This window comes from Monodelphis domestica, chromosome 3, assembly GCF_027887165.1.
Source record: "Monodelphis domestica isolate mMonDom1 chromosome 3, mMonDom1.pri, whole genome shotgun sequence".
NCBI lineage: Eukaryota > Metazoa > Chordata > Mammalia > Didelphimorphia > Didelphidae > Monodelphis > Monodelphis domestica.
Window position 1 is genome coordinate 95,733,903 of NC_077229.1, and position 27,991 is coordinate 95,761,893.

At 41.6% G+C, this 27,991-nt stretch overlaps 1 protein-coding gene and 1 long non-coding RNA gene across 29 annotated transcripts in view; one reads left to right on the plus strand and one right to left on the minus strand.

The window, feature by feature from the left end:
- CACNA1A (calcium voltage-gated channel subunit alpha1 A) overlaps nt 1–27,991 on the plus strand; it is a 401,231-nt gene that overhangs the window by 367,156 nt on the left and 6,084 nt on the right. For 8 of the 28 annotated variants that reach the window (XM_056822623.1, XM_056822640.1, XM_056822624.1 and 5 more), the window contains 8 exons: nt 5,155–5,178; nt 16,051–16,158; nt 16,972–17,072; nt 18,055–18,161; nt 19,040–19,178; nt 21,464–21,577; nt 24,923–24,958; nt 27,595–27,781. In XM_056822623.1, coding sequence (XP_056678601.1) covers nt 5,155–5,178; nt 16,051–16,158; nt 16,972–17,072; nt 18,055–18,161; nt 19,040–19,178; nt 21,464–21,577; nt 24,923–24,958; nt 27,595–27,781 — 816 coding nt within the window. Of the gene's footprint in view, nt 1–5,154; nt 5,179–16,050; nt 16,159–16,943; nt 17,073–18,054; nt 18,162–18,338; nt 19,016–19,039; nt 19,179–21,463; nt 21,578–24,922; nt 24,959–27,594; nt 27,782–27,991 lie in introns of those variants that run through there. The other 20 variants (XM_056822630.1, XM_056822642.1, XM_056822631.1 and 17 more) reach the window with 10 other exon arrangements.
- The window catches only part of LOC130458295 (uncharacterized), a 49,288-nt gene continuing 39,605 nt past the window's right edge, over nt 18,309–27,991 (minus strand). Inside the window, exon 3 of the long non-coding RNA XR_008917423.1 lies at nt 18,309–26,582. This is a non-coding gene — a long non-coding RNA (uncharacterized LOC130458295). The remainder of the gene's footprint in view (nt 26,583–27,991) is intronic.

The following is a 27,991-nucleotide window of genomic DNA, read 5'->3' on the forward strand; positions in this document are numbered from 1 at the left end:
AATTCTAAGACAGAAAGTAAGGGTTATTGTGAGAGAGAGGGAGAGAGAGAGAGAGAGAGAGAGAGAGAGAGAGAGAGAGAGAGAGAGAGAGAGAGAGAGAGAGAGAGAGAGAGAGAGAGAGAGAGAGAATGTGGTATAGGAAGTGGAAATGACTATTAAGAACTCTGGTGGTAAAAGGGAAGAGAAGTGAGAAGGGTTAGCTCTCAGATGTAGCAGAATTGAGAACCAGACTGGATGTGGGTTGCTCGTTTTTTAGGATTGGGGAGACAAGTATGATTGTAGATGTAGAGGAAGAAACCAGTAGAGAAGAGGCAGAAAAATATCTGAGAGAGGACCATTGACAGAGCAAGACCTGGAATGATAGTAGCTAGCATTTTATATGATACAACTATCTCATTTAATCCTCACAACAACCCTGGGAGGTTGGTGCTTTTATCTTTATCTTACATATATGGAAACAAGGGCAGGGGTAAAGTGACTTGCCATGGGTCACACAAGTAGTATGAGCCTGAGGAAGGATTTGAACCCAGGTTTTCCTGACTTCAGGTTCATTGTATTATCTACTGCACAAACCATAGCAAAAGTAGATGGTAAGGGCATTGTCTTGGCAAAGATGAAGGTCCTCTTATCCATAGAGGCCCAGAAGAAAGAGGAGATCATTGATGAAGAAAAGAGATTTGAAGGGGAGGGGGAAGATGGAAGTATGGAGAACTTGTTAGGATAGGATTTTGGAGTGGAATGTCACTAAAGTCACTAGCCACAAGATCCAGATTGGTAACAAACAAAGTGAAAGAAGAAAGAGGCTGAAGGAATGAGATAATATGGAAGAGGAATAAAGACATTAAACTTATAAAGAATAGCTTCCTGAGTCTCAAAAGTCAAAGGGTATCTCAGAGGCACCCTTCTTGAATCATGGCCTTGTAATGGGGGAAGGGCTTGCATGGCTCAATGAAATTCTGAGCTATGCTATACAGGGTTACCTAAGATGGACAGGTCAGCATGGAGAGTTCTGTCAAAAGGTGATCCACTGAAGAAGGAAATGGCTAATGATTACAGTCTCTTTGCTAAGAAAACCCCATGGACAGTTAAAATAATAAAAGAGATAACAAAGATGAGTCCCTCAGGTCAGAAGGTGTCCAACATACTACTGGGGAAGAGTGGAGGGCAACTAAAAATAGCTCTGGCACTAGAGAAGCAGCTGGACCAAAACTAAAGGGAAACTCAGCTGCATATGTGTCTAATAACATAAGTCTGATGCTATAAAGATCAATATTGCACAGGAACCTGGAATGTAAGATCTATGAACCAAGGTAAATGGGACGTGGTCAAGCAGGAGACAGAAAGATTAAACATCAACATCATTGGTATCAGTGAATTGAAATGGATGAATTTAATTCAGCTAATCATTACATATCCTACTGTGAGCAAAAATCCCTTAGAAGAAATGAAGGAGTTCTCATAGTCAATAAAAGAGTATGCCGCAACCACTGATACCAGAGAGGCCAAAGCTAATCAGTTCTATGAAGACTTTCAACGTCTTCTAAAAATAGTACCCCTAAAAATGTCACATTCATCATAGGGGATTGGAATGCTAAAGGAGGAAATCAAAAGAGTAACAAGAAAGTTTAGCTTTGGAGTACAAAATGAATCAGGACAGAGACTAACCCTTTTATATCCTAATTCTAAAGAAGGGCAATTCCAAAGGATGTTCAAATTACCAAACAATTGTATTTTTTTCACATGCCAACAAGATTAAGTTTAAGATTCTGCAAGCTAGGCCTCAGCATTATGTGAACTAAGAATTATCAACGAGCAAACTTATTTACAAAGAGGCAGAGGAACTTGAGACCAAATTGCCAACATTCACTGGATTATAGAGGAAAACAAGAGAGTTCCATAAAAGCATCTACTTCTGCTTCCTTGACTACACTAAAGCCTTTGACTGTGTGGATCACAACAAAATGTAGCAAGTCTTCTAAGAGATGGGAGTACCAGATCATGTTACTTATCTCTTGAGGACCCTGTGTGTGGACTAAGAAGCAATAGTTAGAATTGGACATGGAATAACAAATTGGTTTGAGATTGGAAAAGGAGTATGACAAAACTATATATTGTCACCTTATTTAACTTATATATAGAGTATATTATGTGAAATGCCAGGCTAGACAAATCAAAATCCAGAATGAAGGTTGCTGAGAGAAATATCAGCTATCTCAGATATGGAGAGAATACCACTTTGGTGGCAGAAAGTGAAGAATTAAGAAGTTACTTGATGAAAGTGAAAGAGGAGAATGTAGAAGCTAGCTTGAGGATTAACATAAAAAAGACTAAGATCTTGGCAACTGGTCCTATCACTTCCTGGAAAATAGAGGGAGAGGACATGGAAGCAGTGTCAAGTTATATAATCTTAGACTCCAAGATCACTGCAGATGGTGATTGCAACCATGAAATTAAGCTGCCTGCTCCTTGGAAGGGAAGCTATTGCAAATCTGGACAGCATATTGAAAAGCAGAGACATCATCTTGCTAACAAAGGTCCATATAATCAAAACTGGCTTTTCCAATAGTAATGTATGCCTGTGAGAGTTGGACTATATAAGGAAAACTAAGCATCACAGAATCAATGCTTTCAAATTGTGGTGTTGTAGAAGATTTCTGAAAGTCCCTTGGGAAGCATGGAGATCAAATCAGTCAATACATAAAGAAATTAATTCAGTTTATTACTGGGAAGTCAAATACTGAAGCTGACACTTAAATACTTTGGCCACATAATGAGAAGGCAGGATTTATTGGAAAAGACCCTAATGTTGGAAAAGATTGAAGGCAAAAGGAGAAGGGGAGAACAGAGGGTGAGATGGATAGATAGTATTGTGGAAACAATGAACATGAGCTTGGACAGATTTAGGGAGATAGTGGAAGATAGAAGGGCCTAATGTGCTGTGGTCCATAGGGTCAAAAAAATTGAACATGACTGAACAATTGAACAATAACAACCAACGGTCTCAGAGGCTGCCAGCTAAATTAACCTGTCCCTGACCAAAAGTCCCTCTCTACAGCAATATAGACAAAATATGTTGTAATGGAAATAATACTAGACTTGGAGATAGTAGAGACCTGGATTTGGATCCCATTAACATTTAGTGGCTGTATGACCATAAGTCAGTAACAACTTCTCTGAGCCTCTTTCCTTATCTACAAAATGGGGACCATAATTCCTGTACCTTTCTCTAGAGGTCACTGTAATTATGAAACAGAGATGTGCTTTATAGTACATACTAAATGCCATTTGTAAAATCAATGCTTTATAGACCTCAACAAGTGGCTTCCCAGACTTTAATGTAAGACCTTAGGTGTTTCCTTTCATAAAAATAAAAAAAAAATTTAAAAAAACCTCTCCCTCCAGAACCAGTCAGTCCTACTTCCAGATAGCTAATTATTAGGAAGTTGTTTTTCACATGGTAACTAAATTTGTCTCCCTGTAGCTGCTACCCATTGGTCTGAGTTGCCACTAGGGCCATGGAGTCCTTCTTCCACATGACAGTCCTTCACATCTCTGAAGACAGTTTTCAACCCTCACCAAGACCTCTCCAGACTAAACATTCCTCATTCCTTCAACTGATCCTCTCATCTGGAGATTCTCCATCCTCTTGCTTGCCTTCTTCTGCATGCTCCCCAGTTTATCAGGATCTTTCCTAAAATGCAGAAGGGACTACTAAAGGCAGATAGAACTGTAACTAGCAAAAGAAATGCAAAGGAGACAGGGACATGAAGCTTACCTAGAGTGGCATTTTCAGGGGGAAGAAGCATGCCCTATACCACATCTTGAGGTTTCCATACTGCTCAAGGATGGTCCACTGCTGGAGAAAGAGCTTAGGGACTGCTAGAAGAGAGGTAACAGCCTCAGGGCATAAAAAACCTCTAAATGGAATAACCTAGATTAATCAATCTAAGTGCAACACAGCCAGTAATTGACCCAAACAGTGATCAACGGAACAAATTATTCCAGGGATAAAAGCGCAATCCTATTTAAGAGCCCATATTGACAATTAGGGTTTACCACCTCGATGTTTGATCAAGACACCTCAATGGTGCAACTGCTATTAAAGGTTCATTTGTTCAATGATTAGAGTCCTACATGATCTGAATTCAGACCTGAGAAATCCAGGTCAGTTTCTATCTATATATTTATTTCTCCCAGCACAAAAGGACAAGAGCAATAAGGCCAACATTACTAATGAGCCTTAAAAGTAATTCATAAAATATATCTTAGTATGACCAATGGCAGAGAGGTAATTACATAAAACTTAAGCCTTTATAATCAGAGGTTCAAACTCTCTCCTTAATACATATCTGTAAGGTTAATTATATATATATATATATATATGTATTACTACACATATAATATATATTAATTTATATTATTCCAATTTTATTAGTTGTAGTCTTCTTAACACTACTTGAACAAAAAGTACTAGGCTGCATACAATTTTGAAAACACCCAAACCTGTAGGCACCCTGTAAAATTTGTTACCTAGCTATGACTCTGAGAGAATATAATAAGTTCATCTCCTCCCTTGTATTGATGAACTCTGTGTATCTCTTAATAGTCTATAATAGCCTTGGTTTTGTTGAGGGGTGGAGGGATGCTGTATTGAATTGTTAACTTGCTGAATTTTCAGTACTTTTAATGTACTCTAAGAGGTTTTTATGTGAATTGTTGTCTAGCTATGTTTTCCCCATTTTGTATTTATTGAAGTTGATTGTTTGACCCCATATGTAGTATTTTACCTTGATCTCTATTAAATTTCATCTAAATGAATTTGATCTATCATCCTTATAGCCTCTCTAGATCTTTTTAGAATTTGAGCCTGCCATCCAATATATTAGCTCGTTTCTAGCTTTGTGCCAGCTGCAAATTTGATGAGAATACCATCTATATGTGCCCTTGGGAAATCAGTCCCAGAGGGATGAGTATTGTTCAAGAATAATATCCCGAAGCTTCAAAGAAAAAAATCCCCAATGAGAAGTAAAGTGTGTGTGTGTGTGTGTGTGTGGGTATGGGTGTGGGTGTGGGTGTGTTTTTAAGAGACCAATGCAGATGCACAGGAGACTCACCAACCAACTTAGTTTATTTTGTTTTGTTTTGTTTTTGTAGTACAGAAGATGGAAGCAAAGCCAGGTAACAGAGAATGAATATGAGAATGTAGCATGGTCCTGTAAAAATGTCTGGAATGCTAAAGCTCAGACTGAGCTGAGGCTGGAAAGGGAAGCTAAGACCAATAAAGAGGTGCTTTGGGGCAGCTAGGTAGCAAAGTGGATAGAGTGCCAGGCCTGAAGTCAGAAGGACCTGAATTCAAATCTGGCCTCAGACACTTCCTAGCTGTGTGATCCTGGGCAAGTCACTTAACCCCTCAATTGCCTAGCCCTTGCCGTTCTTCTGTCTTAGAACTAATACTAAGACAGAAGGTAAGGGTTTAAAATTAATTAATTAACTGGTTAATTAATTAATTAATTAAAGATGCTTTTTATCTATGTTGGGAGAAAAAAATAACAAAGAAGGGATAGGGCCTTTGCTGGGGGAAATGATAATTGATAATAGGGAGAAGCAGAGCTGCTCATTCACATTTCATTTGTTTTCTTTGCAAAGAAGAATGACCTTGACGCTGGAAATGACAAAACAAACATGACTGATAGGGAGTCAATATTCAAGATAAGAGTTAGTAAGAGAACCTAGTTGCCCCCTTATGAATTCAAGGCACTTGACCCAGATGAACTACATGCTGGGAACTGGCAGATGTAATAGTGATATCTGAGAAATTATGGAAAATGGAAGAGGTACCTTAATATTGGAAAAGAATGGAAGTTGTCCTGATTTTCAAAAAAAAAAAGGAAGAAAAGAGTCTGTCAACTATAGGCCAGTGAACTTGACTTTGATTCCTGGGAACAATATAAACTGAATCATTAAAGAGATTATTAGTAAGCCTAGACAGGGAAGTAGTGGTAGGGAAGAGAATGGTAGCTCTTCCCTAAATAGGAAAGAGCCACCATTGCTTCCTCCAGAACAGGTCATGCCAGACTAACTTCATTTCCATTTTTTGACAGGATTATAAAACTTGTAGATAAAGGGAATTCTGTGGACATGATTTACCTTTTTTTTGTTAGAGTATCTCCATCTCCTTATGAAGAAGATAAAAAGATATGAGCCATAATGCTGATATAAATCAGATGAATTCTAAATAGGATAGGCTGCCATACTCAAAGAGTAGTTGCTAATGTCTTTCTGTCAACATGAAAGTCTTTGGTGGAGTGCCCCAGGGATCTATGCTTGGCTATGTGCTATTTAACACTCTTATCAATAATTCGTATAAAAGCATAAATTCTTTACTCATCATATTTTCAGATGACACGATACTGGGAGGAATAGCCAAAACACTAGATGGCAGAACCAAGGTCTAAAAGGATCTTGAAAGGGCAGAACATTGGGAAGAATTTAATAAAGATGAAGTTCAATTGGGATAAATGAAAATTTTTAAGTCAGATGCACACACCAAAATGACAACTATGATTTCAGAGGAAGTGTGGTTAAAAAGCAGATGTTCTGAAAAATATCTGAAAACTTTAGTGCACTACAAACTCAGTGTGAGTCAGCAGGGTTATGTAGCAGACCCAAAAAAGGCTAATTTGGTCTTGGTCTGCATCAAGAGGGGCATACATTCCAGAAATAGGGAGGTGATAATTCCCTTGTACTCTGCCCTCCCCTGGCCTCATCTGTAGTACTGTGTTGAATTCAGAGCACAATAGTTTAAGGACATTAATAAGCTGGGGAGCATCCAACAAGTATGGTGAAGGGCTTTAAGCTCATGTCATATGAGAATCATTTGAAGGAACTGGCAGTTTTTAGTCTGGAGAAGAGGTAACTCAGGGGGTAATATGATAGCTATCTTTAAATATTAAATATTTGAAAAGTTTGTCTTGTGGGGATAGGATTAGACTTTCTCCGGCCCCAGCAGGAGCAAAGGAAGGATGTTGCATAGAGGACAGTTTAGGCTTGATGTCAGGAGAATTTCCAAACTATTAGAGATTTCCAAAGTGAAATGGAAGTGCCTTGAGAAGTGATTAATTATTCCTCCTTACAGGTCTTGAAAATGTAGCTGGATGACTAGAAAGATATGCTATGATGTCAGCTGATAGTATAGTAGATAGAGTGCTATACTTGGTTTCAGGAAGACCTGAGTTCAAATCCAGCCTCAAATACTTACTAGCTGGTTGACCTTGGTCAAGTCACTTAACCTCTATGCCTCAGTTTCCTCAACTGTAAAATGGGGATAATAATAGCACTTACCTTGCAGGATTGCTGTGAGGCTCAAATGAGATAATATTTGTTTAAAGTGCATAGCATAGTGCCCAGTACATACTAGGCTCTATATAAATTACCATACTTTCCCTAATCTGAAATCCTTGTGTGTATGGTTAGACTTAAATGGCTACTAAAGAAGGGATTCTAATTTTCAAACTCATCTTTTTCTGATTCTTTGATTTGTCCAAGTCATTTATAACAGTGTTCAGTAGTATAAAGCCAAGGCTAGATATCAGGAGCCTGCCATTAGAAACCTTCCACCGGGTTGACATCACACTATTAATTACTTTTTGGGTCCATTTATTGAACTAATCCACCTAATTGTCCTATTATAGTCTAGTCTTTGTCTCTCCATCTTGTCCAAAAGAATAATATGAGAAATTCTGTCAAATTGTAGCTTGTATCTAGAATATTTCCTTGATCTACTAGTGTATTAACCCTGTCCAAAAAGAAGAGAAACAGGTTAGTCTGGCACGATTAGCTCTATCCATCTCATCCTTTTAAAATCCTCATTTGATCCTGTTATCCCCTCAAGCTATCAACCTATATCTCTCCTCCTTTTTAATGGCAAACTTTTTTTTTTAATCTATACTACTTTTACTTTCTCACCACCAGTGGGAAAGATGTATTCAGCCATGATGATCATGGAGTAAAATCAACAGAACAAGACAAAAAAGTTACAGGCTCTGAGGAAGGTTTAGCTTCAAAGTGGGAGCCTGGCAGAGATTCATCTAGAGGCCAGAGCGGGCCTGACTATCTCATCTCCTTTTTATCTAGGAAGGAAAGAAGAAGGAAGCTCCAATGGTGACCCAGACTTTGTCAATATCCCAATCTTGCTATTTATTAGGTTGTTTGAAAAGATTCCTCAGGCTCCTTTGATTACTCACTTATTAGTCTTTTGCAATCTGGCTTCTAATCTCACACAACTCAAATTGATTTCTCTAAAGTTACCAACTGTGGTGACATTTTCTCAGTATTCATCCTCCTTGAATTCCCTTCACCTGTCAGTACTATTGGCCACCTCCTCCTCTTGAACATCATCTCCTCCCTTAACTTTTGTGACACTGCCCTCCCCAAGTTTTACCTGTATGACTATTTCTCAGTCTCCTTTGCTGGGTCATTATCCATCTTGTGCCCCTTTCTTTTAGGTACTACCCAGGGCTCTCTGCTGTGCCCTTAACTCTTTTCTCCCTATACATAATACCTTGCAAATATCATCTATGAATTCAAGTCTCATCTCTGTGTCAATGACTCCCTGTTCTATAAATCTGGTCCCATTCTCTTTTCTAATTTCTAGTCATACATTATTACCTCCCTATGGCATATCACCTCCTAGATCATCAGATCAAAGAATCTCAGAGCTGAAAGGGACTTTAGGAACCATATAGTCCAGCCCTCCTCTTTTTACAAATGAGAAATTAAGACCCAAGGGACTTCCCCAGGGTCACAGAGGAAGTGTCAGAAATGGAATTTGAATCCAAAACCTCTGACTTCTGAGCCAGTATTCTTTCCACTGTACATCACAGAAACCTTGCTAGCTTCCCAAACTCATCATGTCCAAAATGGAACTGACAAAATATTCCTGAAACTAAAATGTCTGTTTTCCATGAGTTACCTTACTATGCAGATGCACTAGACACAGAATAAGCCTGTTTGCAGTAAAGAACTAATCAGTAGCCATCAGTGAGCCAGAAGTCTTGTTCATTACCCAGTCATCTTTGTTAAAGTCTTACTTACTCCCAGACACTTCCAGGGTGTCCAATGACTGACATTGCTGAGAGGTCCATCACAGACTCTACCTAAAGCAGCCTAAGCCAGCTTCAAATCACCCTTGTGGTCAACTGTTGCTACCAAACATCCTGCTTCTGTGTTCTACCAATCCCTGGAAGAGACTGTCCATTCTCCACCCCCAACTCCTCCCCAAACCACTCCTTGTGGTTTACAGGAAAAATTGTCTCAACTCCCCTCTACCTGTGGGGGAATCTCCATTTTAGATGTCTTCTACATGCATGTCTATACTTTCTCTTTTAGTAAATAACCTTTTTTAACTCAAACAGGATTTCTCTATATTTGAAGAATGGTTTTTTCACAATCGATAGAACTTATAGCCAGCTTATTACCCCTGCACTGGCTACACACTCCTCCCTTCCCTGTCTCAGTCCCTTCATGATCCAACAGACCTTTACATTACCCTCCACTCCTGATTGCCTTGCCATCATATCCTATTATCCTTCATACCATGCCAGATTCCAAACTTGAACTATTCCCATCTTTATTACCGTTTTTCCTCCTATTCATAAACTTCTGGATGGAGCTGGATGAAATCACTACACAGTACTGACTAGGACCACAGCAAATGTATATTAACTCTACTGGGCACTCATTTCCACAAGACAGACATTCTAATCTTCTCCAATTGATTCATTATCCCACTATCCACAGTAGCTGGTCCAAATCTTCACCTTTCTCCTCAACTCTTTGACAGCACCTTTACTCCAATCTCTCATTCAAGGACTTGCTTCATATTTCACACACACACACACACACACACACACACACACACACACACACACACACACACACACATCAAGACAATCACTGAGAACTCTTTCTTGCCCACTCCTTATCTCATATCACTCAGCTGTCTTCCTCCACAATCTCTTCTTTCCCTAAATTATCAGATGAAGAGATGGCCCTTATCCTTGACAAGGCCAACCCATCAACATGCACCCTTGATCCTACCCCTTTCTGAGCTTCTCCAGCAAGTTGTTTGATCCCACTGTCATCTCCATTCTTTTTTCATCTTGTAGGATTTAATTTCCAACACTTCAAGAATTATATTTTTATGAAGTTTATTAATAATCATTTGAAGTAGAAGGAATAAAAAAAGGAAATAGAAGTTAAAAAAACTTAAATATTTAACAAAATTAAGACCACGTGACTAAGTTCTCCTTGCCTTTTTAAAAAACCTGGTCCACCAGAGCAGCAACAGGAAGAGAAGAGAGTGAGAGGCAGGGTTACACCAGATTTATATCCTTCCTATATCAGCATGTAAGGTGAAGAGAGTGGGGTGCTGGGAATTGTAGTTTTTAGAGTAACAGATTCAAATTACAGAAGTCTTCAGTCTCTCCCTATCTACTTGTTATTTCCTTGTTGCCTACAAACATGTCCATGTCTTTCCTATCCTTAAAAAAAAAAAAAACTTTTTTTAACTCATTTGAATTGATCATCCCTACTATCATTCTTTACTTCTCATCCTATTCATGGCTATACTACTTGAGAAAGCTGTCTCTACTAGGTGCCTCCACTTCCTTTCCTCTCACTTTCTTCTAAACAATCTGAAATCTAGCATCTCAACTCATCATTCAACTGAAGCATCCCTCTCCAAAGTTACTTACAGGGGGCAAGGCCAAGATGGTGGCTTAGCAGCAGTGAAAGCTGTAATCTCTGGGAGCATCATCTCAAACCAGAGTTACTGACAATTTCTTAATTATCAAATATAATGGCCTTTTCTCAGTTTTCACTGATACTATCAGTCATCTTCTGTATTCTATCTCATTCTTTGGTTTTCATGATACTGTCCTCTCTTGGTTTTGCCCCTAGTTGTCTGTAGTCTTCAGTTTCTTTTGCTGGAACTTTATCTAGGTCATGCCTGCTAACCATGAGTATCCCCCAAGATACTAGGCAAGACCCCTTTCTCTTTTCATACTATCTCACTCAACAATGTCATCAGTTCCCATAATTCCATTTATCTTTTTTATTTCTTTTTTATTTTATTTTTCCCAATTATATGTAAATTGTTAAAATTAATTGTGGTTAAAACTGAAATATATTAATTAGGTGGTCACCAGGGATTTAATTTCTAAATCCCAAAATGAATTACTAAAGTAAAATGTAATTTATGGTAGTTTTATTTACAATAGAAGGAAGATATTAAGGAATGAGAAAAAAGGGGAGAGAGAGAGAGATCTGGCTTCTTCTGATATCAGCTAGAATTTCTAAGCCCCAGTCAGGGGAAGAGAGTCTCAAGACAATGGGCCTTTCTTGGAGGTTTATACCTCCGAGAAAGACAGTGTCACTAAATCAGCCTTTCACTCACCAATGGTGACTATCTAAAAAGGAAAAGCAGTCTCAGGTCTCCTGCATGAATTCCTCCAGGGTTGAGTTCCTTTTCCAGTCTCTCCTCAAAGGTCTGTCCTCCAGCCCAACTCTGAGTCACAGTTCTTCCATCTAATTCAAATCTCAAATTGAATATCCAATCAAATATATCTCCTTCTGGACTTTTCCTCTTTTTAAAGATCTTTTTCTCTTGTGTCACCTCCCCTAAATTTCATGTCTACCAGTCACAGCAGATGCTTTTCTCCAGGACTGCCCACTGTTTAGTTCACACCTTCTTTGGTTAGATTATATCTTTTGGGTTACTTAATACCTTTCTTCATTAGTTCACCTTTTGTGGTTACTTAACACCTTTCTGTAGTTAAAATGGGTAGATATACTTCAAATACTGAGTTATCACCTTTTGGAAATTAAAATCTAAAAATAGATTGTGGATTACAATTTAATCTTCCCAATAAAGGAAGAGCTAAGTACCTTCATTGTTACAATCAGGAGATAGCTAAATCCAGTCTTCACAAAATATAATTTTAATATTCATTTATTAAAACTGTGAGTTCCAAATTCTTTCTCTCCCTCCCTCCCCTTTCCCCCACAGCAAGCAATTTTATATAGGTTATACATGTGCAGTCATGCAAAACATATTTCTGTGTTAATCATGTTGTGTAAGAAAATACAGACCAAAAAAAAATATGAAAAAAATAAATTAAAAAAATAGTATGCTTCAATCTACATTAAGATTCCATCAGTTCTTTCTCTGGAAGTAGATAGCATTTTTCATTATGAGTCTTTTGGAATTGTTTTGGATTATTGTATTGCTAAGAATAGCTAAGCCATTCATGGTTAATAGTACAATAATTCTGCCACTGTGTATAATGGTCTCCTAATTCTACTAACTTCATTTTGCATCAGTTCATGTTAGTCTTTCTAAGTTTTCCTGAGAGTATCCTGCTAGTCATTTGTTCTAGTACAACAGTAGTACATTACAATCACATACCATAACTTGTTAGGCCAGTCCTCAATTAACAAGTATCGCCTCAGTTTCCTATTCTTTGCTACCCCAAAAAGAGCTGCTATAAATATCTTTATACAAATTGGTTCTTTTCCTTTTTAAAATCTCTTTTGGATACAGACTTAGAAGGATTATTGCTGAATCAAGAGGTCTGCACAGATGAATATCTATTTGGGCATAATTCCAAATTGGCCTCCAGAATGGATGGATCAGTTCACAACTCCATCAACAGTGCATTAGTGTTCCAGTTTCCCCACATCCCCTCCGATATTTATTATCCTTTTCTGTTATATTAACCAATCTAATAAATGTGAGGTGGTATCTCAGAGTTGTTTTAATTTACATTTCTCTAATCAATCATGAATTAGAGCTTTTTTTCATATGTCCTTAGATAGCTTTGATGTCTTCATCTGAAAACTGCCGGTTTATATACTTTGGCCATATTTCAGTTAAGGAATGATTTTGTATTCTTATAAATTTGACTCAGTTCTCTAGATATTTAAGATATGAAACCTTTAGCAGAGAAGTTTATTATAAGAAATTTTCCCAGATTTCTGCTTTCATTCTAGTCTTGGCTACAGTGCTTTTGTTTGTGCAAAACCTTCTAAATTTAATATAATCAAAATTATCCATTTTACATCTTATAATGCTGTTTCTTATTTGGTCATAAATTCTTCCCTTGTCCATAGATGTAACATGTAAACTGTTCCATGTTTCCCCAATTTGTTTATGATATCATGCTTTATGTCTAAGTCATGTACATTTTGACCTTATCTTGGTATATGATATGAGAGGTTCTATACCTAGTTTCTGTCAAATTGTTTTGCAGTTTTCCCAGCAATAGTTGTCAAATAGTGAGTTCTTGTCCCAAAAGCTTAGATCTTTGGGTTCATCAAACACTAGATTACTGTGGTCATTTGCTACTATATATAATGTACCTAATCTATTTCAACTGTCCACCATTCTGTTTCCTAGCCAGAACAGATTGTTTTGGTTATTACTGCTTTATAATACTATTTTAGATCTGGTATGGCTAGTCCACCTTCCTTTATGTTTTTAAAATTAATTCTCTTGGTATTCTTGACTGCATGTTCTTCCAGATGAATTTTGTTATTGTTTTTCTAGCTCTATAAAATAATATTTGGTAGTTTGGCATGGTACTAAATAAGTAAATTAATTAGGCAGGATTTTATTATGTTGGATTAGCCTACTCATAAGCAATTTTTTCCCAATTGTGTAGACCAAATCTATATTTCTGACCCTAGCTTCTCTTTTGAGTTAGTTATAAATCTTCAACTGGATGTCCTGTAGGCATCTCCAACTCAATATGCCTAAAACAGAATTTATGAACTTTTCCCCAAACATTCTTTGCTTTTAAACTCTTCTGTCACTTTCAAGGGTATCATCATCCTCTCAGACACTGGTCTCAAAACCTAGATGTCCTCCTCAGTTCTCCTACATATCCAATCTACTGTCAAATCCTGTTATTTCTACCTTCATAATATCTCTTGTAAATGTCCTCTTCTTTCCACTCATATGGCCATGGCGCTAACTGAAGTTTTCATCACCTCTCTTTTGGCCTAATGCCTTCTAACTGGTGTCCTTGCTTCAAGTCTCAGAGCTTCATTATATCTAACTCAGGTACCAAGGTGATCTTTCTAAACTATAGATCTGTCTGTGTCATCCCCCCCCCTTCTGAATAAATTCTGTTTCCTCCAAGATCAAGCATAAAGTCCTCCATTTGTTATTTAAAGCTCTATATGAACTGGACTCTTCTGCTTTTTCTATGCTTCTTATACCTTACTCTCCTCTACACATCATGACCCCAAAACACTAATTCTTGGGATTACAGGGTGGTTTGGATTGCCGGGGAGGTGAGGGAGATGCCTTTCTTTATAGACCCACCACTTAGCACTGCGCCTATCACATACTAAGTATTAATAAATGCTTGCTAATTTAGTATTTTTTTAGTTTTATTTAATACCACTGCCTTTTACAAATTCCATCTTTCAGCCAAACTGGAATACTAGCCATTCTCCAACCTCAATATTCCATCTCTCGTCTCAGCACATTTGCACAAACCACTGCCTATACCTAAAACATATTCCTTTATCATCTCTGCCTGTTAGAATCTTTGCCTTCCTTCAAGTCTCAGCTCAGAACTATGAACTAAGCCACTGAACCCCAAAGGTTTCTGTGTGCAGTCATGGCTTTTTCACTACCTGGGAGATTTCGGAAGGGCATTTTGTCTTTTGAGTTTCGTTTTATTGCCCATGGAGTAGACTCTTCGGCCAGTTCTACTGCATGCGCAGCTTGGTTGACTGGGACATGCTGACTCCACAATGTTGGCTGCACCATAAATCTAAGGCTCTATGCTTATCCAATGTTGGGGATACAGAGATCCCATATGCAAAAGGTTCATGTACTAAAAAGGCAATATGGCATGTACTCAAGTAAGATATGAGAGGATATACTGGAATAGAGGAGAACTGTGAGAATTTTGGTGAGATCACTTTCACCTAAGGATGCTAGGGAAGGCAGAAACAGTTGGTGATAAGGTAAGCCTCAAAGATAAGGTGGGATCTCAACAGAGATCAGAAAGTGTGGTGAGCAAAGGTATGGATCTAAAAAAAGAGATGGCAAGAACAGGCAACACAGACTGACTAGAATGAAAAATATACAAAGAGGGAAGTAGGATAAAAGTTGGACAGGTGGGTGGCAATCAGATTTTGGAAAGGTAAGGGAAAGAATTTAAACTTTAATTTTAAAAAATGGAGCACCAGTCAATTTCAGAATAGGACCAACGTGACCATAGCAATGTATTAGGAAGATTACTTCAGGTATTAGGATACAGAATAGATTGCATAAGGAATAGACTAGAGGAAAGAGAGGCCAGTTAGGAGGATATATATGTATTACAATAATTTAGGTGAGATAAGGGCCTGACTTAGTCATTTAGCATTTATTAAGCACCTTTTGTGTGCCAAGCACTGTGCTTAGAATGGAGAGGAGGGAACAAGTTTGAATCATCATAGAGATATATTCCAGGACTTGATACCTGATTGGATATGGGATATGACGGAAAATACAAGATCAAAAATGATGGACAGCATCATCATGGATGAAAGAACAATGGTGCTTTCAACAAAAACAGAAATCGGGGGAAGAAACTATTTTCTGGGAAGCCAAAAGTCAGTTTTAGACAAGATGATTTGAATTATTGGTAGTCCATCCCAGATGGAGTTATCCAGCAGGCAAGTAGGATTTCAGTCCCCAATGCTGATGCCTCCAAGTCTCCTCTTGGGGGTCAGATATCCGAGTTTAAGTTCCAGGCTCATGGACAGCCCTTGGAAATGTCCCCCTAATCTCGGATCCCTATCACTTCCAGAATTCCTTGGGCAGAAGTTCTACCTGAAGCACAAGCCTGGCTCAAACCAGCCCACTGGGACTAGAAGGGCTTCTGCCAGAAAGCCAGTTTATGGCCAGGGATGGTCAAATGGGTGGGTCTAGAGAGCAAGATACTGCCAGCCCAGCCCCACATTCACTATGTTCTCTGACTGATCTTACAGGGGGAGCAGACAAACAACAGATGGATGCTGAGTTACGGAAGGAGATGATGGCCATTTGGCCCAATCTTTCACAAAAGACACTTGACCTCCTCGTCACCCCCCACAAATGTAAGAATGATTCCCAATGCTCCCATAGGCCCCAGGAGAAGAGCAGCCTTCTACAGTGAGGCACTGGGCCAGCTCCTTATTTTGGGGTAGGAGTTTTGGAGAAGGATCCTGGACTAATGTTGCATAAAGCCTGCAGAACAGGAAGGATGGGTTGGGGGAACCATAATAGAGGGGGAAATGGACAGGGAGACAGTAGGCAGTTTCTACTAAGTTTGAAGAGGGCAGGAATGTGATGGGAGCCGGGGACAGATTGCAGCCACAAGCCTGTCCCTTGATAGGCAGCACAAACTAATGGTTAAAGCATTGACCTAGAAGTCAGGCCCTGATCCCAGACTAAGTAATCTCTAAAGTACCTTCTAGCCCTAAAACACTAGAAGAGGCAAAGCATAGTGGGAGTCATCAAGGAGAGTGGGAAGATCACTGGATTTGGAGCAAAAGAACCTGGATTTAAATCCTAGCTTATGTATTGCCTAGGTATTGACTATTTAACAAATAATTCTGACTACATGTGGTACACCAAGGGTAAATTTAAAAGTAATAAATAAATAAATGAATGAATGAATGAATGAATGAATGAATGAATGAATGAATGAATGAATGAATCCCAGCTTAGTTACTTACCTCTCTCCTCTGGCCCTCTACCTCTAATTTTTAACATTCTAGTTGGGCCATGAGTTATCTTCTGAAATGGGCTTGGGCTCCAGAAAGGCAAGTGATATTGGCTGGAACAGGTTGGAGAGCTGAGAGAGATCTTCCCTGGTGGATAGCATAGGTTTCTCTCACAGGGATCCTGCCTGTCCCATTTGCCCACAGCCACAGACCTGACAGTGGGAAAGATATACGCAGCCATGATGATCATGGAATATTACCGACAGAGCAAGGCAAAGAAGTTACAGGCCCTGAGAGAGGAGCAGGCAAGTACTGGCCCAAGACCTTCGCAGCCCAGCCCAGCATGGCCACAGAAAGGGGGCGTCTCAGTGGGGTATATCAGCTGGAGGCCAGAGAGGACCTCAGGTTTCTCTCTTTCTCTACATGGTCAACCAGGAGGGTTGTGACCCAGATTTCCACTGTCCCTTTGCCTTGATTTAAAGTTGTTTAGAGGAGATTCCATGGAGTTCCTCTTCTCCTCTCCCTAATGGTAGCTTTTAGGGGTTTCCTAAATATCTCACCTTGGTCTCCTTTATGGTCATTCCTTCTAATTTCTTTCTGCTGTGAATTTAGTGAAGTTGGAAAACAAAAAGTATCTCTCTCCTTATAAGAATAAACTCTCTGTGTCCTGGGAGATTGACCTAAGTATCCTCCCCTCAGCCATCTCCAGTCTCAAATTTCTTTAATTTTCTCCAGCCTTCATCTTTATGGGAAGGTTCCTCCTATAGTTTCTGTAACCCCCACCCAAGCCAGAAAAGCCCCCCTGAAAGTATACAATTCTCTGCTTCTCTGGGCCTCAGGTTTCTTTTTCCATTTTTTAAAAAATCCTTACATTCTGCCTTAGAATAGATACTAAGAATTGGTTCCAAGGCAGAAGATCAGTAAGGGCTAGGCAATGGGGGTCAAGTGACTTACCCAGGGTCATCCAGCCAAGAAGTATCTGAGGTCAGATTTGAACTCAGGATCTCCTGTCTCCAGGTCTTGTTCTCTATCCACTGAGCTACCTACCCATGCCCCTCAGATTTCTTTTTAATACAGGGAAGTAATTCTGCCACTGCCCACACCTACTTTTCTATGCTTTCTTCTCTCCTTTTCTTCCCCTTCCTCTCTTTCCCCCTTTCTATCCCCCACCTCTTTCTCTTTTTCACATGTCTCCCCTCCTCCTTTCTTCGCCTCCAAGCCCCACATCTTGGGTATGTCATAGTAGTAATGCCACCAAACCCTCTGAATCATCATCTTTTCCAACAGAACCGGACACCACTGATGTTCCAGCGCATGGAGCCACCATCTCCAACTCAGGAGGGTGGTCCTGGTCAGAATGCCCTCCCCTCTTCTCAGTTAGACCAAGGAGAACTGTGAGTATGACCCAAAGAAGAGTTCAACGGGCACCCCTTCTTCCACACCCCTGACATTTTGCCTTTTGAAAGAATGATTTTAAAAAGCTTATTGTGTGCCAAGTATTATGCTAAGAACTAATGCAAAGAGAAAAGCAAAACAGTCCCTCTGCTTAATGAGTTTTTTATTCTAATTAGTAGAGAGATAGGAGAGGATCCAGCCGAAGGATATATGGGGAAAAAAACCAACCCTAGTCCTAAGAGTGCAACAGTCGGTCTGATAACAGTACCAGAGAGGTAATCACTACTGCCTAGGGGAGATGGTAAAGTTTAGAGGCAGAGAATTTGGTAAGGCCCAGCTGCCCTCCATCTTTCCAAAAGGATGTAATTGGTGACTCCCCACATCATCCAAACAATTTGAGTGTTCATGTTTACTCAGAAGGAGGTGTGCATTTAAAAGATCTAGACCACATTGGGAGTCAGCCCAAGGGAATGGAGTGGGAAAACTTGGTCCCTTCTTCAAGGGATAGAGCTGACAGTAAGGAAAGGGGTTGGTTTGGGGAAAAGGGTTCCCTAATGTGCTGGTCCCCTAGCACTTAGATAAGATTATCCTGTTGAGAGGCCAGTAGAGTGCCTTGCTCCTACGGAAAAGCAGTACAGAAGAGTAGGCCAAGAGACCACCCTGCCACTTTAATTTCAATTTAACAGATATTTGCTGAGCACCTCCATAGAGATGAAAACCTTGCTCTCCAAGAGCTCATAATCTTGGAGAGGGAATAAGACACAGACTTCAAATTTCTTAACCAAAACACAGAATGTTTAGGAGCAGTGTGGGTATAGTGTCTGTTGAGTCCCCCAGAGGGAAACTTACTGTTTATTTCTCTATCTCGCTTCTGCAGTCTGGCCCATGAAGGTGGCATGAAGGAGAGTCCATCTTGGGTGACCCAACGTGCCCAAGAGATGTTCCAGAAGACGGGGACGTGGAGCCCTGAACGAGGGCCTCCTGATGATTTGCCCAATAGCCGACCCAGCTCTCAGGTACCTATGTCCTCCTGCCCAAATGGGCCCACAAAGGGTCGTCTTGTTTGCTACTTCCTACTTTGCTTGGGGGGGAGGGCACTGAGCCAAGGAGGAAGCAACATGGGAGGTACAGGATGGGTAGGGGTCAGTGGTAAAGGAAGAAACGGTATGAAATTGACTCCCTCCCTAATAGTCCAAACCTAAAGAATAACACAGTCTCAAGGGCCACTCTCCTTCTACTTCTAGCCTCTCTTGGCCTTGATGAAGACAAAACTCTTTCAGAGAGGGGCCTTACTAGGTGAACAATAAAGGGGAAAGTAGAAACAGAAATATTTACAGAAGATAGACCTCTTATCCTATCATAAGTATACATAGCCACATACAGACACAACTTGGCTTGGCTGACACACAACCTTTAAGGTGACTGCTTCTGACCCTCCATTCCATAGTATCTGCAAAAAAAAAAATTACAAAATCCTCCCATTTCCATAGTGCTTTCTTCAAAATAACCTCCTCAAAATAATATCCCCATTTTATAGATGAGGCAACTGTGGCTCACAGAGATAACATGATATAACTAGGATTCCAGAGCTGCTACAAACCATCATTTGAATTCTTATTTCTCTTGACTCTTTCTGGAGTCCAGAGCTGTGTCTAAACTAGCATATTGGAGAGATCCTGCATTGGGTAGAGTTCAGAGAGCACTGGATCTAACCATAGCTGCAAGATCTGCCCTACTGTCCTAGCAGGGTGACCTTGAGCAACTCATAACCTCTCTGGTCTTTAGCATCCCTTACTAAATCCTGTGAGCATAAGTTAGTCAATCAGACCTCGAGAGCTCTCTCTTACAGAGAATTTCCTTTTGCCACTCTTAAAAGGTCTTTGTCCCTCAAGACACCTGGGAGTCCAGCCTTCACCTCTGACCCGTATTTTTCTGTCCTAGTCTGTTTGTCTAAAACATATTAATGAGCCACTTGTTAAGACTGGCTCCACGTTCTTTGCTCTATCATCTCCTGTTACAAATATATGGGTCTAGTTGCCATGAGGAACCTTTTAGCCTTCAACCAGCCTAGTACCTCATCCCATGGCTTATAGTCCCTACAGACAGACAGGATGCCTTCTTTTTCTTCTTGTTGCAAAGCTGTTGCCTTTTGCTGAGATCCTGTGTCCTGGGCTGAGTACTATCTGTGGATCTCAGAAAGCATCCTAGTATAGAAGAAAAGGCACTGGGTTTAGAGAGAATCTGGGCTTGGGCCCTGATTATGCTACTTGCTGCCTCTGTTTCCTCATCTGTAAAATGAAGGGAATGGACCAGACGATCCCAAAGGTCTTTCCAGCTCTAAATACTGTGATAATTTGCCATACAGAGGTATAAAACATACCTTCAATCCAAAGAACAACACTGCTATTTTAAGGGAAGGTCATCAGCCCACCCCATTTCCCCAAGTTCCTTTTGATGACATACCTCAGATGCCAGACAAATCCCAGGGGAAAGATTTCCCATAAACCTTAAATTGTGATTTTACAAAACCATTTATACTTTATAGTTAAGGATGATCCATATTTCTGCTCATAGTAAGATAAAGGTCTCACTTCCTCAAAGAGAGAATAGAAGTCAGCTGGCTTCTAGCAGCCTCCCCGAGCTTTTTCTGCCAGGAATAAGTAGACTGTCATCAGTTCTCATTTCCCAAGCTAAGGGACAGAGAGGCCAGGGGATACATGGGAGGAGGGCAGAAGGTAGCAAAAAGAAAAACCAAAAACAAGTTAAAATGCCTCACACTCCTTTCTATTTAATTTTTCACAGTCATTTCTATTGAGTTAGCTCAGATCCCCTTTTCTTCTGGTAAGAAAGGCAAATGAGATGAGCCACCAGACCATGAAGCTATAATGAAATAGTTGGTCAATCTACTGGATGCTAAATTCAACTTCCCCTCTTCTCCCCAGGGCTGGTCCAGATATGCAGAGATTTTGGAAGTAATTTAGAATTCTTTTTTCTCAACCCCAGCCCAAAAGTAGTCAGGGAAAAAAGAGGCCTGAAACCAGAGGTATAGAACAAGCTACATGTAACTAACTGGCTAGGAAAGCCTGGGATAAAAGCCCATGGGAACTAAATATTCTGACATTGTGTGTGAATCACTTATAAAGTATTCAGCACAAAAGCATCTCTCTGTCAGTCTGATTGGCCAGTAGGGTGTGAGAAGCCAAAGGTAGTGTCCAGGACTCCTGGTTGTGCTTTGGGATCCCCTTGGCTCCACACACTTCAAGCCTCAGGCTCACCCACCCCCTTGCTGTGTCCCCTGCAGTCTGTGGAGATGAGAGAGATGGGGAAGGACGGCTACTCAGACAGCGACCACTACCTCCCTATGGAAGGGCAGGGCAGAGCCACCTCCATGCCCCGGCTCCCAGCTGAAAACCAGGTGAGGGGCTTTCATCGGAACCTTCCAAGGGGGCAGGTGAGCCCACAGAGGGCCCTCTCCCCCAGAGAGCAGCTGTTGCCTAAAAAGGCCTCTAATTCTGCATTCTATCCTACCCCCAGAGGGGTGGGGTATTTTTCCCCCTAGATTTTATACTTTTGAAAAATGTACCTTCCCTTTCTGGGGAGTATAGGCCATCATTTGCTAAGTGTTCCATGGTATAGGGAGTTGGGGATAGGATTAAGGACCTGAATACAAAGGAATTGAAGAAGAACATGGTTCAAGTGACTGCCTATTAGGCACAGACAGAATTCTAGCTACAAGAGATGAAGCCAGTCTAGCTTGGGTGGGCAGAGGGGAAGATGTTGCAGATTCCTCAGGAGTCTGAAGAGCTTTCCTGCCAGCCCTAAGGCTTCCTTATAGGTATCCAAGGCCCAGGCCTCAGGGGGCAAAGCCAATCAGGAGACCACTCAGAAATCTCTTCCCTAAGCCCATGCCCTAAGTCCACCACAATATCTGCATATACATGTGTGTATGAATAGATAACATATACACAGACACACTTGAGAGCTAAGGGAGATGAGTTGAAATATTAATGATAGAAAACTATTAATCCTTGGATGCAGTTTTAGAGGGGGAGATATATAACAATGAATTCTTAGCTGGTAAATGGCTTAGGTTGATTTTAAATGAGTTTGGGTCCCCACGGTCTGTGTTGGCATCTGGCCCATTGCTTGGGTTGGTGGAGAGGGTAGGGGGCAGAAAGGGGAAGAGATTCACTACTAGCAAAGAAGAGCTTACAAAGAAGAAATGATTAGTTGTTTCTGGGACTGTCTACAATACAAAGCCCTTGGACCTGCTCCCTTTATAGCCTTCTCCAAGAAAGCTCTTTCATCACAGCCAGACTGATTGAGCTTCATCACTTCTCTTAAATGGGAAGAGACCTTCGTTAAGCAGGAGAGGGCAGACTTTTCCCAAGGAGCCAGCGCCAGCTCCTAGACGGAGTAGAAGACAGAGTATGAGAAAGTATCTGAAGGATAAGGGTGGTGACAATTCCCTTCATAAATCCTTCTAAACTGTCAGTAACCAATAAGATTACTCCTTAAAGCCTGTGCCTATTCTGGGTGAGGGAAAGTGCACAATGGGAGATTCCAATCAGAGGCAAAACTTCTGGGAATGCCATTTTCAGCTTTATTGCTATGTATATAGGGGCCTTGGTCAGTGCAAACAATCCCTAGACTTCCTGCCAATGAGTGCTGAGGCCTGGCAACCTACAGATTTTACCTCCAGGAGGGTGGGTGAAAATTGAGACTAAAGGTAATGCATCACTTTTTAACTTGAAGAACAAAAGGAGGGAGAGAGCTTTTTTGTGAACATTTACAATCAGTAGAGTTGTGAATCTGAGGTAAAGGCAGTGATGGGAGAAGGCTGACCTAACTCCTCTTCCTAGTCACTTTGGAAAAACAATGAATTGTTCTTGCATCTGGACTAAGGGGCAAGATTTAGTGGGCCAGTTGTATTCAACAATAAAACAAATATTAAGTGCCTTCTCTGAGCAGAACACTTAGTGGAGAGCCCAGCTCTCCCATCCTGAGGGTAAAGGTGGAATGTGATATGTGGGTGATGACAAGGGTACCCCTAAAAAACCCATTGGTTTTTTTATATTCAATCCAAATGGATACAGGTGAGAATATGGAAGATAAGGAGACTCATGTCTCACTCCCAGGAGTGGGTCTGCTAAAGAGAACTTGGCCTTGGAACTCCAAGGCCCAACAGACAGATAGACAGACAGTGGACAGATTCCATCAGGCTTCTGGTGCCTGCATGAGCATGTTCCTGGCCTAGGGCAGCCTCAGTATGCCCAAAGCAAGGGCCAATCCCTGCATGGCACAGGTTCATGTTAACTATAATCTTCATCCTGATAAAGCTGAGAATTTGGGAGGAGATTTGGTATGAGTGTGCATATCCATGCATGTGTGGATGTTTGTGCATGTGTGTGTGTTGACTTCTAAGTGGTTGAGTCTTGAGCTGCTTTACCAACTTGTCAGCTTTCCCCCCATCCATGTTATAAGATGTGTGTGGGTGGGTGTGAGTGCCTGTGGGTGTTTGTATGTGTGTGTAGGGAGGAGATTCTGACTCCATAGGGTTGCTCACTATTTCCCAGAAGTCAGAGCTCTACTTCCCTCTCCCCTGATTCTTAGGTAGATGCCTCTTGTGACTGAGCTTTATCCAGGGGTTAGTGTGAGAAAAGATGGTGTTAGCAGGACCCTCCAAGTTCAGTCGAATGGCTGACACTTATGGTATTGAGGGTTTGAGACCTAAGCTTGTGTCTCATATGGCTTGGCCCTCCCAAGGCTGTTGGGTGGTTGGATGGACAGAATGGTGCATGAATGAATGTTAAATGAAGGACTAGTCCTTGTGTTTGCATGTTTGGCTTTAGACAAGCTTCTTGTGTGGCATTTACGTTGGAAGAGTGGGTGGCTTGAAAGGGAATAAAAAACCCAAACTACTAAAGGCTGCACTGTTTCCTCTGGCAGCAGAGGTTCGCCAAGAAGGACCCTCTTCCCCATCTTCCCATATTCAGGGAATAAGTCTGCCTTCAGGGGAAGGGAAGGGCTTTGGGGGCCAGGTTAGGGGGACCAGTGGACAGGCTGGATACCTTGTCCTACAGAGAACTGAATGCCCTAGAACCACATGTTCACACACCCTCAATCTCTAAGAAACCTAAAGAAACATGAAGAACTTTGGCAATCAGGCCCACCAGGGTCTTGCCAGCATCAGTGAGATGAGAAAGCTAGGGCCATAACACTGCAGCTTTTAGCAATGGCAAAAATGAGCTGTGGAGGCCACCTGCATATGATGGGGAGGCAGGGTCAGGGGAATTATTGCATGAGGCAAGGTCAATGGTCAGGATGCTGGGAAACTTGCTCCAATCTCCATGTTGCTTTCATGATCTCATATTCATTAGTCATGTGCCTCCCTGTTGTCTTTCTATCTGTCTGGCCTTTTCCTGTCTGTCTTTTTCAATCTTAATATGTCAGCAGATTGGTTTGTACCAAGCAAACCTGCCCAGCATAAAGAGTGTCAAACGCTCTGAGATTAATTATCTGGAGTGGCTGCTTACTGATGACATTAATCTTTTCTGATTTTCCTTCTTCTTGCTCTCCTCACTTTTTCTCAGGTTTCTCTCTCCCCATCCTCCCTTTGCTGTCCCTCTCACTCTATGAGTGACATTTTTACATGATTACTCTCCTCCTCCCACCAGCTCCTCCTTCTCCTTTTTTGCTTTGATATTTATTTTCTTCTTTCTGTTCTTTCTGTGTGCACCATCCTGTGGGGCTGTGACAGAGGAGAAAGGGCCGGCCTCGTGGGAATAATCTGAGTGTACGTACCTTGACTGGGGTGGGGAGGGGCACTAGAGCTCTTCCTTGCTGATCCCTGACATCCCCATCCTTTGCTGCAGGCTCACTCTGGTAGCCAGGGCCAGGATGTTTATGCCTGCCACTCTGGCCCAGCCCAGCCCACCCCATTCTCTCTCTTCAGGCAGGGTCTCTGGAGGTTTCTTGCTGCTGAGGGATTGTGTAGCCCTATAGGAGGGGACAGCTCTGTGGCTGATACCAGGTCTGGTCCAATTCAACAAACATTACTAAGCCTTCGATGTGCAGAGGACTTGATGCTGAGGATACAAAGATGAAAGAAGAGTCCCTGCTCTCAAGGAGCCCACGGTCTAGTAGACTGATTGACTTGCAGTGTTTCCTCTGTCAAGATGGCTTGGGCAGCTTCTCTGAGGGCCCCAGCGTCTTCCATGATGTATTCACCTCTTTCTCTTCTTGGTCCTCACAAACCTATCAGCCATCCCAGATATCTAAAATCCCTAAGCTATCTGTGCTGCAGGCTGGAGGCCTCTCCATCCTCCTAGAGCCAGACTGCCAAAGCCAGGTCTACATGTACCCTTCCCCAAATGCTCCAATTCAGATGCCAGACACCTAAACAACTGTCCACCTCCTTATAAGCTCTCCTCCCTACTCATATGCCCATCATTCCAAGCTCTAATTAAGCTGCATACTAGCTGACACACCTACCTTCTACCTCCTCCTCCTCCCTCCTTCAAGGAGAGACATGCAGAATCTATTGTTCCCCAATTTGGTTTTGGCCATAGAGAGGGGCAATAGGCTGTCCCTATGGATCCTAGACAATAAGATCTAAGGCTCCCAGCTTCTTCCCTCCTTCTGGCACATTGGAACAATAGAGAATTCCCTCGTAACAGAGGAAGAGAAGGAACCAAGGGAGATAGAAGGAACAGGGCATCTTTTGGCAAAAACAAACAAACAAACAAACCAAAAAAAAACACCCAAGTTTTTTCTCTGCCCAGGCCTGGATGGAAACAGACAGTTTTTCCCTAAAAGGCACAAACTCCCCACCTTCCCTTCTCCACTCCCCTCTTAATCCCCCACCCAAGGTCATTTGAGACCAGACAGCCATCCTGTTTGCCAACTGCCTCTTGGTGAACTCAGGCTCTAGGAGACAGTGAATTGGCTCTCTTCATATTACTTTTCACAAATATATACTCAGTATATCTGTGTGTCTCTCACAGATGGCAGAGGAGGTACCCCTGGAGAAGACATGAGGGATGGGAAGAAGCTTTGCCATCCTGGCCCCGAAGGGCCTGAGGCAACAGAGGAGGGCTATATACAGATGCAGGGACCTGATCTCTGAGGGCAAGATTATAAGCTTAGGTTCAGATCAACAAGAAACTGACTGGAAAGTCAGAGAGTTAGGACAGGCAGAGAGTTCTATCCTCATTTAACAGATGATAAAAGAAGATACAAAATGTTAGAAAAGATCTGGATCTACAACCTAGAGTTCTAGACTCTCACCTCCAGGCTAGATTTTCTCCAAGGGATTTTCCTCCTTCTGAGATTCTGCCTCCTACCTGGGTCCTTGCTCTGAGTCCAAGGAAAGCCAGTTGGTCATGGAGATGGCCTTTCTGGAGCCCAGGTTTAAGCACCTAAAACAGTTTAGAATGAAAGAACAACTGTAGATTCTCTATATAAGACACTAAGGGTGGTTTATGTGAACAAGTAGCCATTCTCCTGCCCTGCCAGTTTTCTGTCCCCAAACACACGTAATCGCTGACAGATCATGGGCAAAACTCACTATTGAGGCTCTGGGACAGTTTGAAAAAATTCCATAAAATGGTGGTTCAAAATTCAAAATTTATCTCCCTCATCAGCCTGGCCTATGGTGCATTAGTGGCCCCCAGAGCTAAACTCAAACAGTTCTAGTCCTCTTGGCAAGAGGAGGGGACAGGAAGGGATTCACCTTAGGCTTAAAAACAGTCTCTCTTTACTGTCAAGAATGTTCATAAGCCAGAAGGGCAGTCTAGGGAAATGGAGACTAGCCTGTAGCCTGGTCTTTGTGGCTGAGCTCCAATCTTTTGTTCCCCCGACATGGTCCACCCCTTAGTGGAATACAGAAGGAGAAAAAAGAATTTAAGTATCACCATCAGCTTTTTATAGTCTCAAGGAGTAAAAAAAAAAATGGTCCTGCCCCCAAGTGATCTAGGCCTCAATGGACTCTACCCAAGAATTGGCTGGACTATGCAAAAGCTTTTTTTATATGGGGTGTTTAAGGCCAAGAAATCCAAATATCTGTCTGGACCTGATGATCTATTTTGTGGGTCATCCTGTCCCAAAATTCCTCTCAGGCCTTCCCACTTTTCTCTCTAATCCTGCCTTCCATGGCATGACACAGTAATGGTAGCCATCCCTGTAGTCCCCAAAGAGCAATAATTGTGGCCATGGGGGAAACGGGGAAAAGTTGTACCCAAAAATTCCCCCTGGGAGGTACCCCAGTTATGAGAGCACTTAGGTAGGAGCTAGGTTCACCTCTAAGCTGCCTTCCCTCTACTGATAGCCCAGTGGGGATAACCCCAAGACTAAGACTAGTTTGGCTGCCAACAGGATTTGATGATGACTTCGTTAGTGACCATACATTTGGGCTTGTTGTTCTACCCTCAGACCATCTCTGATGCCAGTCCCATGAAACGCTCAGCTTCCATGCTGGGCCACAAGGGCAGGCGCTTGGATGACTACTCTCTGGAAAGAGTTACCCCAGAGGAGAACCAGCGGCACCATCAGCGACGTCGTGAGCGAGGCCACCGGACATCAGAACGCTCCCTGAGCCGATACACAGATGTGGATACAGGTTGAGTGTCACCTGTCCCCTCACTTCCCCTGTACTGGTCAACCATCTAGGCAAGACAGTATCTTATATTGTCCTTCTTTGAGGAGAAAACTTGTAGAAAATAGCATGTTGCCCATAGTAGGCTCGGTGAATCAAGGTATGGGTTTGTCAGGCTACAGATAGCCTCTGAAGCCCCTCCAACTCTGATATTCAATGAAGTATGAAAACAGG